At 38.6% G+C, this 16,202-nt stretch overlaps 1 protein-coding gene and 1 long non-coding RNA gene across 2 annotated transcripts; both read right to left on the reverse strand.

The window, feature by feature from the left end:
• Positions 1–4,525: 4,525 nt before the first annotated feature.
• On the reverse strand, positions 4,526–6,659 carry LOC121428726. Its single transcript, XR_005971825.1, has 2 exons — positions 5,701–6,659; positions 4,526–4,558 (listed from the first exon to the last, which is right to left on the reverse strand). It is a non-coding gene; the product is annotated as an uncharacterized LOC121428726 (long non-coding RNA).
• Positions 6,660–7,473: 814 nt separating this feature from the next.
• Positions 7,474–14,610, reverse strand: LOC121428992. The gene is made up of 2 exons (XM_041625889.1): positions 14,374–14,610; positions 7,474–13,231 (listed from the first exon to the last, which is right to left on the reverse strand). The coding sequence occupies exon 2, from the start codon at positions 13,042–13,044 to the stop codon at positions 7,474–7,476; it is 5,571 nt and encodes a 1,856-aa protein (XP_041481823.1). The 5' UTR covers positions 13,045–13,231; positions 14,374–14,610.
• Between the last annotated feature and the right edge of the window lie 1,592 nt (positions 14,611–16,202).

Below are 16,202 nucleotides of genomic sequence, written 5' to 3' on the forward strand. Positions count from 1 at the left end.
ATCCTTTCACCTTTTTTTCAGGTTGGTTGATGTTGAATTGATCCAAGAAAACATCAATCATTATATCCTCTTTATTATTCTATTTAGCTTTAAGCTTTCTTCCAAGAAGAGAAATTAATCAATACAACATACACGTAGTTCAGAAGTGTATTTCTCTTCCAATGCTGATGCACAGTGGCGCTTGAAATGTAAAATCTGCCTGACATATTTTTTTTGTTGGTTTGAATATCTGTGCAAATATGCAGCAGAATTCAATTGCACTTATTTAATTAGATCTGGGCTCCCTTACACAAAGATTAGTGATCAGTCGTGACATGAACTGACCGATCAATGTCACTGTTACATGCACATTTGGTTTAAAATTCTGACCAGGAACCAATCAGTGCGGTTCTTAAATATTTGAAATTCATCGCAAACCTTCGTGTTACAGAGCCCTCAAAATAGGAAAATGTATAACACATACAACCATAAAGTTCCTACCTTGGTATATTAGAAGCTTCATGATATGAAAACGGGGCAATTTAAACTACTCCTTTAAGAAACAAATCCTTTTGTGGAAAGGTAGACCTTTACACATGTAGATCAAAATACCCATTACACTTTGCTACTCTAAGACTAATGACTGCATGCATATTCATAACTATAAAGAAAAAAACTTTTAAAAAAAAGAAGCATAATAAACATTTGAATGCAGTCCCATATACACATTTCTGGATAAGGAACAAAGTATAATAAAGCAAGGTATAAAACTCATCCCTTACTTTCTATCTACCTCCATGCTTTAATATAGGAATGAACTACATGTTCATGTACATGTATGTACTGTAACTGTATCAATACACTGATATCAGGATAGGAGAAGATAAGGGGGTGATGCTCCATAGGAAACTGATATGGTTGCTATGACGATGGAGGGGGTCAGAGGAATAAATGTGTCATTCTAGCAGTCTTCCTAACTTGAAGATGGTTCTGATGTTGAGAGAGGAGTGGGGAAAGCATCATTATGGATGTTGAGAGAGGGGTGGGATAGCATCATTATGGATGTTGAGAGAGGGGTGGGGATAACATCATTATGGATGTTGAGAGAGGGGTGGGATAACATCATTATGGATGATGAGAGAGGGGTGGGGATAGCATCATTATGGATGTTGAGAGAGGGGTGGGATAGCATCATTATGGATGTTGAGAGAGGGGTGGGGATAGCATCATTATGGATGTTGAGAGAGGGGTGGGGATAGCATCATTATGGATGTTGAGAGAGGGGTGGGGATAGCATCATTTTGGATGTTGAGAGAGGGATGGGGATAGCATCATTATGGATGTTGAGAGGGGTAGGGATAGCATCATTATGGATGTTGAGAAGGGGTGGGGATAGCATCATTATAGATGTTGAGAGGGGTGGGGATAGCATCTTTATGAATGTTGAGAGAGGGGTAGGGATAGCATCATTATGGATGTTGAGAGAGGGGTAGGGATAGCATCATTATGGATGGTGAGAGAGGGGTAGGGATAGCATCATTATGGATGTTGAGAGAGGGGTGGGGATAACATCATTATGGATGTTGAGAAGGGGTGGGGATAGCATCATTATAGATGTTGAGAGGGGTGGGGATAGCATCTTTATGAATGTTGAGAGAGGGGTGGGGATAGCATCATTATGGATGTTGAGAGAGGGGTGGGGATAGCATCATTATGGATGGTGAGAGAGGGGTAGGGATAGCATCATTATGAATGTAGAAAGAGAAGAGAGAAAAGCATCTTTATGGATGTTGAGGGAGGGGTACAAAAAAGGGATAGCATTAGCCATTCACTAATTCTTATATATACTGTGAACTATATTAATTTTCTCCTTATTATGATTTGAAACAAGCAAAGTTTAATTGCTCCCTCAACATATGGATTTTTAACTGTTACCTGATTAAATGAAGATTCATCTCATCAAATCTGCAAAAATTGATATAACATACAATACTGCATAGGACAAAAAAAAAGATTGAGTGACATGATTGACTCGCATTTGCATATCACTGTTGTGCAAACATGTAACTGATTTAAGAAAAATAAGCACAAATTTGAAACTTCATGACTTTTTATTTTACATCCAATATTGATGAATTGTTACATGTAACATTATGCATGCTTGATTTTCTTTTCAATTCATTTTTTTATAGGGTGAAATACCCCATTAAGCTCTACATGTATACTGTGGAAATAAGAAGCAAATGGACCATAGAAGCATGAAAAGGTGAATTTGGGAGGTACAAACTAAAGAGGTGATATTTGTTTGTTAAATAAAGTATTCCTTTAATAGCCTTCTGTCTCAAAATAGACGAAATAATGTATGCATGAATTGATACAAACTGACCTGTACTCAAGTCTTCTCGCCTCTTGTTTCCTCCAAAAGAAGTGAGACAAACATACATTGTAAGCTTCAGTCGTTCTGTTTTGTTTTTAGTAGTTTAGATTATTCGCTCAAGATATTATATGAGCTGCGAAGCCTCTTTCTACACTATTTGCCTATCACCGTTGTGTGATAAAATACATGTATGATTTTTCTCAACAAAAAAAATCAAAATGATTTTACTTGTAAGTGTGCTCATCAGACCTTTTATTCTGACACCGGGATAGATCCTTCTCATTTGATTGGTTGTTTGAAAGTTGATATTGATAATTTAGCCCATTTTACAACGCCATCAGCATTACACATAAAAACACTTGTTGGCATGTTTTACATTTATGCAACATGCAATCCCATGCTTTCTCAGCTGCATACATTGCATGCACTTACTTTTTTTGTCCCAATTCATAAATGTCAAATGACAAGGATCTATCTTCAAGTGTCATATAAAACAAATAATAAATATTTTTTGCATTCAGGCAATCGACATAATATTTCCAAGCAAGATGAAATGATTAATTCAACTTGGCTATGCCTTCTTTGAATTTATCAATCATTTAATCTATCACCTCATAAAAAATTCTGTCCACTGCACTTGTATAATTATGTTTCAATGGAAAATATATTGTCGTCATAAACCATAAAAACAAATTTGTAAAAAATCATGAAGGCAAGGTCAATAAAAAATAAATAAGCATCATGATTTAGTAGTTTGAGATGGGTTGTAGAAGCCATCAAAACATCATGCAACTGAGAGGTTGTAATTTCAGTCATGTCAAATATCAGTAAAGTCAAATACATAAAGATTCAACCTTTTTCAACAATACCTAAAAAAAACTTGCAAAAAGAATCCACTTATTTCAGGCCGATTGGTTGTATTTTAACCTCTACAGTCTGAAAGAAGTGACTAAAAACTTTTCTTTTCTGATGTATAAAAGGACAATAAGAAAAGAGAGTGAGGTACCTCCTTGATAGGATTAAGAATGGGTCATTAAAAATAGACTACTATCTCCATGCATTCTCTAAAGTACCTATTGTAGAAATAAGGTGGTTTCAGACCGCCTCGAAGTTCGCCAGTTCCAGGTATTCTCTGATCGGGAAATTTACCCCGATCAGAAAATACCAGGTATTTTGGTAATGTGAAAGCAAACTACGCGTAATCTCCCCGAAAGAAAATACCCGCTAAATAGTACGTACTTGGCGAAATTACAAGAACTTTCGCGGGGATTTTTCCAAGGTCGCAGGTATTTTGGCGATGTGAAAGCAAATTACAGGAACTTTTAGCCCAGCGTGTCGTTGGGCGCGGGAGATGTGGGTGGCTGCTGGGCTAGTGATTTTGAATCTCGCGCCTTGCCTGCTTATCAGACCATACTGCGCATGCTCGTAACTTCAGGAACTTATCCCGAAGGGTATGTTTCAGGGCGGTGTGAATGCAGGAATAATTAACCGGTATTTTTCAGCCTAAAAAGTTCTCGTAATTTAACGGGGATTCTTGTGATCGAGGCGGTTTGAAACCGCCTAGAGATGTACCTTTCACACTTGATAACAGCTTAGCAAAGAACTGCTTTTGTACAGGACAGGACTCTGGTGAGTTGGGGGCAGGCACTGTACAGATATGGGTACCAATTGTCCTTGAGAGAAATCAAGATAATTGACTGAATGCTATACTGAACACAGGTTCAAGTTTAAAGCCCATGGCCCGAGGAAGGGGCTGCTGACTTATACCTTGGTCACATTTGCTCTACGGCGGCCATACAGTGAGTCAAAAACAGCTGTTTTATTGATTTTGATTGAAGCCACCTATATGTAGTTGATACAAAAAAAATATTTAAACGGCTGTTTTCGACTCGCCGTAGAGCAAATGTGACCAAGGTATTACTCTCACCCTGGGGTTGCTGCATCTATTATTCTCCAGAGGCAGCATCCCCTGGAATTCTAGTAGGTGTGTCAAATTTGAGAAATGTATGGAAAATTACATACATTTTGTTTTTAAACCCTATTTTTTGCTTGTCAAAATTTTTGGGGACAAAAATTACATTCATTTTTTAGCGAACCCTGTAGGTGACGTTAACCAATTTCCCCACAGACCACCGTGACAACAATAAACCAGAGTTGTGAGACCATGCGTCCAATATAAAGATGCAAGTAGCAAGGTTCAACCTGCAATTTAATAAGATATAAAATAAAGAATCATAAATTATCTTGTATACATACATACATGTGAGTCAACTTCTCAGTAGCATGTTATGTCACATGAATATAAATTGCAGGTATAAATAAAAAATCATTCTTTTGTATCAAACAAATATCAACTCTTTATCCTTTGTTGTCCCTTTAAATAACCTCATTTGCATAAAGCTATATCAGCTACATCAGTTTCAGTTACTTCATCAGTTTCATTATATCATCAATAAATGCCTTTGCATATGCATATGATATAAGTCTTCAGTTTGGTGTCATTTTGTGTGCTGAGTTCTATAATCTAACCTGATGAAACACTCTTTTAGATTCCATCAGTAATCCTAATAATTTCTATGAAATGTCTCACAATAAGCAAGTCAATAAACTAATGTGTCAACTATTAAATCCTCATATCATCTTTAGGTTTGGCAATAAAAATAAAAAACCACCAGCACAACGCACTGTGTGCACAAAAACAACAACCACAATACATTGTATGCTTAGTGCACACTGGCCTATCTTTACTGACCTCATTAAATATACATGCTGTGATAATTATCATTCATGCACTAAAATGACACATTCTTGTCCTAAATTACAACTTATAAATTCATGCTTACACATATCAGGGTTGCCAGTTAAAATTAATGTGTGCCTAAAAAGACAGTTGGCCATATAGCTTGTATGGTTTTCAAACCCCAAACAGCCTAAAATATGGCATAAAAAATATCTGGCTAAGCTTTGTTTATCAACATAAATTCAGGCTTTGTTTGCCTAGAAACTGGCATCCTTGACATATGTAATATGAATAATACATTTATATGTCCAGCATTTACAGGCTGGCTCATAAGTGTTCATAAATACTCAGAAATTACGTTTCTGTGCATGTATAAACCTTTCTATATTTACTGTACAACGTACGGGGAACTAATTAACACTTTCATTTAGGCACTCTCCCAATAGGCTACATTATTACGAGCGAACTCACACCTAGTTCTGAAACCTAGAATGAGCTGTAATTTTTGTACTCAAATTAATAGTGTTTAAAAACAGCATAATTCATTGTCTCTCATACACATGATAAATGAAACCTCAAATTCAACTCATAATTATTTACTTACAACATTGGCTCATCAAAATACGACAAAATAGCGGTGAATCTATGGAATTATCGTGATTATGTTTATCAACACACGTGTCAATTCTTGCTGCTCAGATTACACAGCGCCTCCAAGCGACAAGGCCAAAATTGTCACTGAAGATTTCTCGCTTCTGACGTCATGGGACGTCTGAGCAAATCATAGCACTGGATTTGGCATATAATTAGTTAATCTGAATAAATGAATACTCTGACAATTTACATCCCGGCCCCTTAAATGAGAAGTTCAAATCACTGAACATTTACCACATTTTCTTTAAGTAAATTGACAGACCAAAATAAATACATCAAAAATAGTATCGTTTTTGATAAATATTCATATGAGTGCCTTTAAACATCACTCTAGTCTTAAATGAGCCTCAACTTGTGTAACCTACATTGCCTTTGATTATAAGCATTATATAAATATTGCACATAGTTTCTTAAGCTACAAATGTATTTCTAGAATGAGAATCTGCTTGATTCACTCCTTTAAATTTGAAGAGAAACACATTTTGCTACTACCTGACAATAATTGCACGTCATTCAAAAGAAGTGTACAAACTAATGAAGAAATATATAACCTCTGTTAATATGACATCTTCAATTCTGCAGAAATAAACCTAAAATTATCTGGACTTGAAATACAAATTTCCTCAATTGAAAGAAATTTATCTGTACTCCACATATCATTCTGGAGTTGTAAGAATAAATCAAACAAAAAATATTTGTCAAACTGCACAGATTTCTGTATCACAAATATTCAGGTTAAAAAAAAAAAAAAAAATTGCAGAAAATTCATACTCATCAAATAAAAAATGACACAAATGACATTTCATGCAAAAATCATGTCTATATTATGTCAAATAGTGAAAAGGCATTCAATTTGTTCCTCTTGCATATATTCAATGTTCAAAATATCAAAAGTGGCGTCATGTATTTTTTTGCTTTTTTGTTTTTTTTGTATGACACTAACTTACTAAGAAAATCAAAGAAAAATTATGTATTTCACTTCAAATTTCTTTAACTGTCTTATTGAATGCATTTTCACACATGAATAAAGGCATAAAATGCATACAGGCATAAATTCAACTCAAGAATATAAGACATTCCTCAAATCGCGAAAGTTCAAAAGTTCAGTTGTTTCAACCATCTGAGTGTCTGAAAGTTGTTTTCAAAGTTCTGAGTTCAGAGTCAATGTTCACAGTCTCAGAAAATGTAATGTTTCTGTGATTTTAAAGTTTTGCAAGATTTATTTAGAGTCTGCAAGTTTCTTTAGAGTCTGAATATCATTTTCATCTCATCATTAAATAATCTTGCTGCATTGTTCTTCCTTTCTTTCAAATATTGAAACCGCTCTGATTTCATCTCTTGGCTGAAGTCTCATCCATAAGCTTCGCGAATCGCGATATCAACAATGTTCATGAATCCTTCGCTGATTTCGCGAATCAATCCGGGGTCGGATATGCTGAATGTGCGGATCCAAGCTCAAAATTATGCATATCTCCATGATCCAAAATTCAAATTCGCGAATCTACATCCAATTTGCTCCAAATCGTTAGAACACAAATTTTGCATATGATCAAACTTTCATATTTGAATTACATGTATTTGCAATATGAAATTTCTTCCATCAAAAAACATTATTTCACATATTTTGTATGCATAAATCACATTCTCCAACGCTCCCAAGATATGTTGAATATTCTTCTCTCAAATTCAGGAAATTTCAAATAGATTATTCAAACAAATGGCATTACTTTTCATCACTTTCCACGGATTCCAACAAGCACAATTTGTGAATCGGTCTTGTCAATTCTCCTGTGACCACTTTCACCTTTGCTGACCGCACAAGCTTATCCTTGCCGGGGTAGATTTCAACCACTCTGCCCAGCAACCATTTGTTACGAGGCATGTCATCGACGACGAGAACGACGTCATCCACGTCGAGATTTCTTCTTTCTTTGACCCACTTCTGGCGGTGTTGTAATGTTGGCAGATACTCCTTCGTCCATCTCCTCCAAAATACATCAGCGAGGTACTGCACCTGTCTCCACCTTCTGCGTGAGTAGAGATCACTCTGGTCGAATACCCCTGGAGGTAGCTCAGCATTCGGCCTAATCAAAAGGAGGTGATTAGGCGTCAGAGGTTCAGGATCCCTCCGATCTGCAGACACCACAGTCAGCGGGCGCCCGTTGACAATCGCCTCCACCTTGCACATTAGCGTAGTCAGTCCTTCATCGTGGAGACTTTGCTGCATCATGAGAGCACCCAAGACTTTGCGTACAGTTCTTATCTGGCGCTCCCAAGCACCTCCCATATGAGATGCTGTAGGTGGGTTGAATTTCCAGGTGATTTCCCTCTGAAGTAGGAATTGATGAATTTGGCGTTGATTCCAGCATTTGATTCCTTCTCTCAATTCTCTCTCAGCCCCAACAAAGTTACTGCCATTATCTGACCAGATAACCTCTGGTCTTCCTCGTCTCGAGATGAATCTTTCCAGACCATTGATGAACGAGTCTGTGTCCATAGCATGAAGAACCTCAATATGGATGGCTCTCAGAACCAAACATGTAAATATGCATCCATATCTCTTGACGTCCTTTCGTCCCTGTTTTACAGTAAATGGTCCAAAGCAGTCTACCCCCACATTAGTGAATGGAGGCTTATCAGGGGTGATTCTCTCTCGAGGCAGATCAGACATCTTCTGTTCCATGGGCTGTGATGATTGCCGTCTGCAAACAAAACATTTGCGTAGTACTTCCTTTACTGCAGAACGTCCTCCAATTATCCAATAGCGTTCTCTCAAGCGTGCTAAGACATGTTCCTGTCCAGAATGTCCAGTGAGTTCATGGAAATGTCTTACAAGCAGCTCAACGACATGATGTTTCCTGGGAAGAATTAGTGGATGCTTGAGTCCTTCATTCAGAGTACTATGCTGCAGTCGGCCTCCTACACAAATGAGTCCGTTTTCATTCATTTCTGGGTTGAGTTTTGACAAGGAACTTGATTTCATTACCTTTCTTTCCTTTGACTTCACTGACTTGTCATTTTCTTTGTTGATTTGGGGCATTCCTTCAAGGTATTCATACTCAGTCTTGAAATGTGTTTTTTGCACATAGTGTATGACAGCTTCTTCTGCTTTCTTCATCTCTGACAAAAACAAAGGGTGATTCATTTGAGATCCTTCAAAATTGACCTTGTGACCTGCTTTCCATCTCAAATAGCTTCTGAGTCTCAGCATATACACTACAGCTTTCTTCAGGCAAAACCATGATGAATACCTTCTTATCAGAGCTTCAATGACATCTTCTGAGTGCGTAGAAGAAAATACTCCTTGAGTTTGACCTTGTTTGACCTCTGGGTCATTGTTCAATTTGTGTCCTTGAAGTTCAAGACATCTTGGCCATTCTTCTTCATCAGCATACAGGAAATCTGGTCCTGTTAGCCATCTGCCATTCAATTCTCTTGGTGTCAGTCCTCTAGTGATGTCATCTGCAGGGTTCAGGTCAGAGCTCACATGTCTCCACTGCTTTGGATTTGATCCCTCTCTTATGGCGGCAATTCTATTAGCGACGAAAGTATGAAATCTCTTGTCTTCATTGCTGATGTAATGCAGTACAATGGCACTGTCTGTCCAGAAGACTGATTCCTTGAGCTGAAGATCAAGCTCATGTCTGATCATTCCATCCATCGTTACTGCCAAGGTTGCAGCCATGAGTTCCAATCTAGGAAGTGTCACTTTCTTGAGGGGGGTTAGACGAGATTTGGCCAAGACGATGTTGCAGTCGACTTCTCCTTTCTCATTCTTCATGCGTAGATACGTCACTACCCCATATGCTTTCTCTGAAGCATCACAAAAATGATGAAGTTGATTTTCCACCACTTGTTCAAAGTCATAAGGCTTGTAGCATCGATTGATTTTTACATCTTCCATCTGAGATAGCTCAGCCTTCCATTTTTGCCATCTGACCCGATATTCATCTGGAATGGGATCATCCCATCCCAATTTCATGGCTGTCAGTCCCTGTAGCAATCCTTTGGCATACAAGATGAACGGGCCAGCAAATCCATACGGATCATACACAGACGCTACTTCACTTAACAATCCTCGACGAGTCAATGGTTTATCCTTGGGAGTGATCTTATAGCTAAAGCAGTCCAGTTCAGTATTCCATTCAACTCCAAGGGCCCTCTCAATAGGCAGGGTGTCACAGTTGAGATCCAAACCTTTAACTTGCTTGGCTCTGTCTTCCTCAGGAATTGATGTAAGGACTTTCGAGCTATTGCTTGCCCACTTCGTCAACTTGAAACCACCCTTTTCCAGTAGGTTCCTTAACTCTGCTGCAACAGTTATTGCCTTTTCTTCATTTTCACAGGAAATAAGGCAATCGTCAACATAGAAGTTATGCGCAACAGCTGTCACTGCTTCAGGGCTGTATTCTTCCTGATGGTCCTCTGCCGTCCTCTTCAGAGCGTAACTGCAAACACTGGGGCTCCATGTTCCACCAAATAGATGCACACACATTCGAAATAGCTTGGGTTGTAGTTCCAAGTTACCTTCTGGCCACCAGAGGAATCTGAGCACATCACGCTCTGCTTGTGGTACACGGACTTGGTGGAACATGGCTTGGATATCAGCCATCATGGCGGCAGGTTCTTGTCTAAAGCGCAGGAGAACTCCAAGCAGCTTGTTTGTCATGTCTGGGCCTTGCATAACAGCATCATTCAAAGACCGTCCCTGAGACTTTGCAGCACAGTCAAAAACAATTCTTGTTTTGTCTGGCTTCTTGGGGTTAAACACAGGATGATGGGGCAGATACCAAGTAGGACAATTGCTGTCTTCTTCCTGATCTGGGACCTCTTCTGCAAAGTTTTGTTGGAGCAAATCTGCAATTCCCTCCTTGTATTTGGTGTGCAGTCGTTCATCCTTTGCCAACCTTTTACCAAGTGACTGCAATCTTGATTCAGCCATAGGACGGCTATCTGGTAGTCTAGGAGGGTCCTCCTTGAAAGGGATGGAGAGTTCATAGTGTCCTTCCTTAAGACAAACAGAATTGTCCCAAACTTGTAATGCCCTTCTGTCATTGACGGACATTCCTCTTGCATCTTCTGGACCCTTCACAGTTTCCATAGACCAGAACAGTTTCAGCTGGGTTTCCAAACTATCATCATTGGATATGAAACTTGAAGATGCCTGTGTGTTTCCTTCATCTATGTTTACCAAAGGTCCGTTGAGTGTCCAGCCAAGCTTTGTCTTGATGGCAAAAGGACCATCTTCCCCTCGTCGTACTTCCAAAGGAATCAATGCCTCAGGGGTGTCTTGGCCAATCAATAAGTCGACCTTCACGAAGCTGGTAGAATCTAAGATATTCAAATCCTTGAGATGAGGAAATCTTGATATGTCTTCTTGACTTACATTGTTGCAGCTTATATTGATAGCCTTCTTGGTGTAAACATGAGGAAGGGTGACGAGTTCATCTGTATCATGGGCCTGAACTGTAAGACTAATTTCCAGGCATTCCAACTGATTGTTTGCATGCTCCAGAGTTGACAGAGAAAGTGTTCTTTTCTTCCCGGTAGCATGAAGTCTTTTGCGTAAGTCTTCTGTACAGAAGGAGGTCGTCGAACCTGGATCAAGCATGGCAAATGTGTCAACAGTAAAGTCATCCTCAGATGAATAGACCCGTACTGGTAGAATGGGAAGAGCCACCTTCAATTTACCGGCCCCTGTGACGTGACTTTGTGTACCAAGAGGTTGCTGATCAGGCTGGGCTTGAGAATCAAACTGAGCTGGTTGTTGGGAATTTCCTGATTGCTGTTGTTTACCAGGAGCTATGTGAAGGAACTTTGTGTGTTTCCTGCCACATCCGTCAACTGTACAAGTCCTCTTCAAATAACAATCCTTTGTCATGTGACCTTTGACCAGGCAATTGAAGCAGACACCAGCCTTCTTCGCAAACTGCAATCTTTCAGCAGGAGTCATCTTCTTGAACGTATCACATCCAAAGAGACTGTGTTCCGCTTTGCACAAATAACATTTGCGCTTGAATGTCTTGTTGTTATTGTCATCTGCAGATGTTGTGAAGGAACTAGTAGTAGTCTTCTGCTTAACAGGCTGTCTAGAGGGAGGATATTCTCTCTTCACCTCAACCAAGGCTCCAAACACAGGGTCATTTACCTCTTCAGCTGCATCCGAGACAAAGTTAACCACGTCAGTGATGTTTGGTGCACGTCCATGGTGACGAATGTCCTTCACGACTCGTAGCCATCTACTCTTCAAGTAATACGGCAACCTCTCAATGATCTTCATCATATGTTGTTGGTTGCTCATCTCAGACATCATTCCCAATGCTTGAAGGGTGGTGTTGCAGATCTTGAGGTCATCAGAAAATCTCTGTAGTCCTGATTTGTCAGTAGGTCTCAAGTTTGGTCCGCTTGTGACCTTTCTCACCCATGCTTGACTGATCTTAAATCTACTCCCAAATCTGTCTTCTAAGAGTGTCCTGGCCTTGTGATATCCAACAGCAGGGTCCATAATCATGCAGCACTGAACGATCTTCTTCGGTTCTCCTTCGCAACTGTTAAACAGCCTCAAGAGTTTAGCACCATTGTCGAGTGCTGAACGTCCAATGAGGTTGTCGAAAGATCGGACAAATTCAAAGTATCTTAATGGGTCCCCATTGAACTTGAAGACATCTGCGTTGGACAAACTTATGGCCTCTAGAAGACGTTGATTGTTGAGTTGAGCCTGGGACATCTGTTGGAAGTTATCTGGCATCTGGTATTGTCCTTCAGCTTGCCCGAATGAGGGCGATCTTGCTGAAATTGGATAAGGAATTGTGTCATCTAGATTTGGTTCCAATTTAACGTGACCTTTACCTTGACCTTGAGGGTTAGTATCTAAGCCAGACTCAGTGTGTTCTTGAGTGGTATTCTTGGTGTGACTTGTTTGTGGCTTCTTATCATCATTCTCTTCATAGAGTTCATTGTAGATCATCTCTTCAGCCTTTGCAATCTCAAGTTTAGTCTGGAGTTCCAAAAGTGCCTGCTTCTGCTTTAATCGAAGTTGCTCTGCCTCTAGTTCTTGCTGAAGTTGCAATCCCTTAGCCGCTGCTGCAAGGGCTGCACGCTTGGCCATTGCCTTGGCTCGTAAATGGGTACTCGAACTAGAAGTCGAGGTAGCTGCGGAAGTCTTGCTCCCACATTGGCTGACAGAGTCTTCCGGTTTGATGTCCAGTTTGACGTCCGGCTTGGTGACTGATTTGACGTCTGGTTTGACATTTCGTTTACCATCCGGTTTACCATCTGATTTTGCAGCACACATCCTGATTCACATTCAGATAAAGGGTGTCAATAATCAGGGTGACATATGGTAGGGTGACTAACGCATAAGCGTTGTTGTTGAACTGTAGGTGACGTTAACTAATTTCCCCACAGACCACCGTGACAACAATAAACCAGAGTTGTGAGACCATGCGTCCAATATAAAGATGCAAGTAGCAAGGTTCAACCTGCAATTTAATAAGATATAAAATAAAGAATCATAAATTATCTTGTATACATACATACATGTGAGTCAACTTCTCAGTAGCATGTTATGTCACATGAATATAAATTGCAGGTATAAATAAAAAATCATTCTTTTGTATCAAACAAATATCAACTCTTTATCCTTTGTTGTCCCTTTAAATAACCTCATTTGCATAAAGCTATATCAGCTACATCAGTTTCAGTTACTTCATCAGTTTCATTATATCATCAATAAATGCCTTTGCATATGCATATGATATAAGTCTTCAGTTTGGTGTCATTTTGTGTGCTGAGTTCTATAATCTAACCTGATGAAACACTCTTTTAGATTCCATCAGTAATCCTAATAATTTCTATGAAATGTCTCACAATAAGCAAGTCAATAAACTAATGTGTCAACTATTAAATCCTCATATCATCTTTAGGTTTGGCAATAAAAATAAAAAACCACCAGCACAACGCACTGTGTGCACAAAAACAACAACCACAATACATTGTATGCTTAGTGCACACTGGCCTATCTTTACTGACCTCATTAAATATACATGCTGTGATAATTATCATTCATGCACTAAAATGACACATTCTTGTCCTAAATTACAACTTATAAATTCATGCTTACACATATCAGGGTTGCCAGTTAAAATTAATGTGTGCCTAAAAAGACAGTTGGCCATATAGCTTGTATGGTTTTCAAACCCCAAACAGCCTAAAATATGGCATAAAAAATATCTGGCTAAGCTTTGTTTATCAACATAAATTCAGGCTTTGTTTGCCTAGAAACTGGCATCCTTGACATATGTAATATGAATAATACATTTATATGTCCAGCATTTACAGGCTGGCTCATAAGTGTTCATAAATACTCAGAAATTACGTTTCTGTGCATGTATAAACCTTTCTATATTTACTGTACAACGTACGGGGAACTAATTAACACTTTCATTTAGGCACTCTCCCAATAGGCTACATTATTACGAGCGAACTCACACCTAGTTCTGAAACCTAGAATGAGCTGTAATTTTTGTACTCAAATTAATAGTGTTTAAAAACAGCATAATTCATTGTCTCTCATACACATGATAAATGAAACCTCAAATTCAACTCATAATTATTTACTTACAACATTGGCTCATCAAAATACGACAAAATAGCGGTGAATCTATGGAATTATCGTGATTATGTTTATCAACACACGTGTCAATTCTTACTGCTCAGATTACACAGCGCCTCCAAGCGACAAGGCCAAAATTGTCACTGAAGATTTCTCGCTTCTGACGTCATGGGACGTCTGAGCAAATCATAGCACTGGATTTGGCATATAATTAGTTAATCTGAATAAATGAATACTCTGACAATTTACACCCCCCCCCCCCTCTCTTTTGCTTGTCAAATCTCTTGTGACCAAAACAACCTTCAGTTCATAGTGAAAATCATTTTATGAGGGGGGTCTTGTCAAATTTTCTTCAGCACCTCCAGCAAAAAAAATGGTTCCAGGGCCATGTTAAAGCCTTGCATAAATGGGAAACGTTAGGCCTACATTGTTTTCATTCACATCCACTGTAAAAAATGTTTAATTTCCGGTAAACATGCACTGGAAAAGTCAAGTAATTGCCACTAGACACAACCAATTACAAAGACAAATGCTATTAAACCATCCTCAGGTTTAATTTGAACACCCCAGCTTTATATGCCATTGAATCACTTTTTGATTTTCATTTATATTTTTTCCTTTACCCCACCAAACACCCTCACAAAAATATTCCATGTAAAGGTTTGACAAATACCTTGTATACATGTACATGAACATGTTTTGTAATTTGTACTTTCATGCACTCACATGTACAACAAAAAAGGTTAAATTTATTTTATTCATTTGTCTGGTTCCTCGCAATTAACTTATATTTGATAAGTGAGAAAAGCAATTAACCTCTGTTTGTTGTGCGTTACAGCTCACTTGAGGGTGAAGAATAGGTTCCTTTATTAACATGCCACCTTGACATGAGACATGCAGGAAGCTGGCGATATCAATGGCAAAGGATTTTTTTCATATTTTTCTGCCATTTGAGAAATTCATGAAAAAATGGTAAATATACATGTACTTAATAAAGCGAGAAAAAAATCTATTATTAAAGCTGAAAAGGTACACTTTCATACAAATATGGATAGGGTCTCCAGGAGGGAAAAAATTACACTAGGGCTCCAGCCCCCCCCCCCCCACCACCATAAAAAAGAAGCCCTGGAAGATCCCCATTCATTGCAATGTTAAACATTATCCATTGTTGGAGATTTTAGGCCGTAAATTTTGAAAAGTAGCCCCTAAAATAACAAATGAATTTTTGAATCAAACCCAATGTCAGAATGTCATACCAGCAATACAGTGGTTTGCACAAGATCTTGGGCTCGCATCAAAGGAAAATGTGTATTACAAATGTTTACGACGCTCATGGACGAAACTTTGAAAAACATGGAAATGGGTCTCCTCCTTCCCGCCCATGGCAATATGCACTCTAGTGAAGTGTGATAATGAGATTGGCTGGTGACTGGTAACCAAGCTTGGCTGTTGACATGGCATCATGCTTTCAGTGATTACCTTGATCAACCCTACAAATCTGGGCCTGTCACCCATGAGTTATCAACCCATCTATCTAACTTGACAAGTCAATCTTCCACCAAATGCCACTTTTACACTATGCAAAATTTAAGTGCTGTGTCCTGGTAGCAAGAACAAAACTCACAACTTTTATTTGCAATTTTTTTATTGATGCAAAAAAATCATGCAAATATACCGAGCTCCTATCTCTTACACATGTATCAGCAAATGACCAGCTTCATTAAAATGATTCACAATATTGGGAATACATGTACATCAAATACTATCAATAATTCAATATCAATTAAAAAAAACATTCATTATTTTAATAGTGTCAATCAAAAACAATACTCCAGACA

The sequence above is a fragment of the Lytechinus variegatus genome, chromosome 15 (assembly GCF_018143015.1).
Source record: "Lytechinus variegatus isolate NC3 chromosome 15, Lvar_3.0, whole genome shotgun sequence".
Lineage (NCBI taxonomy): Eukaryota > Metazoa > Echinodermata > Echinoidea > Temnopleuroida > Toxopneustidae > Lytechinus > Lytechinus variegatus.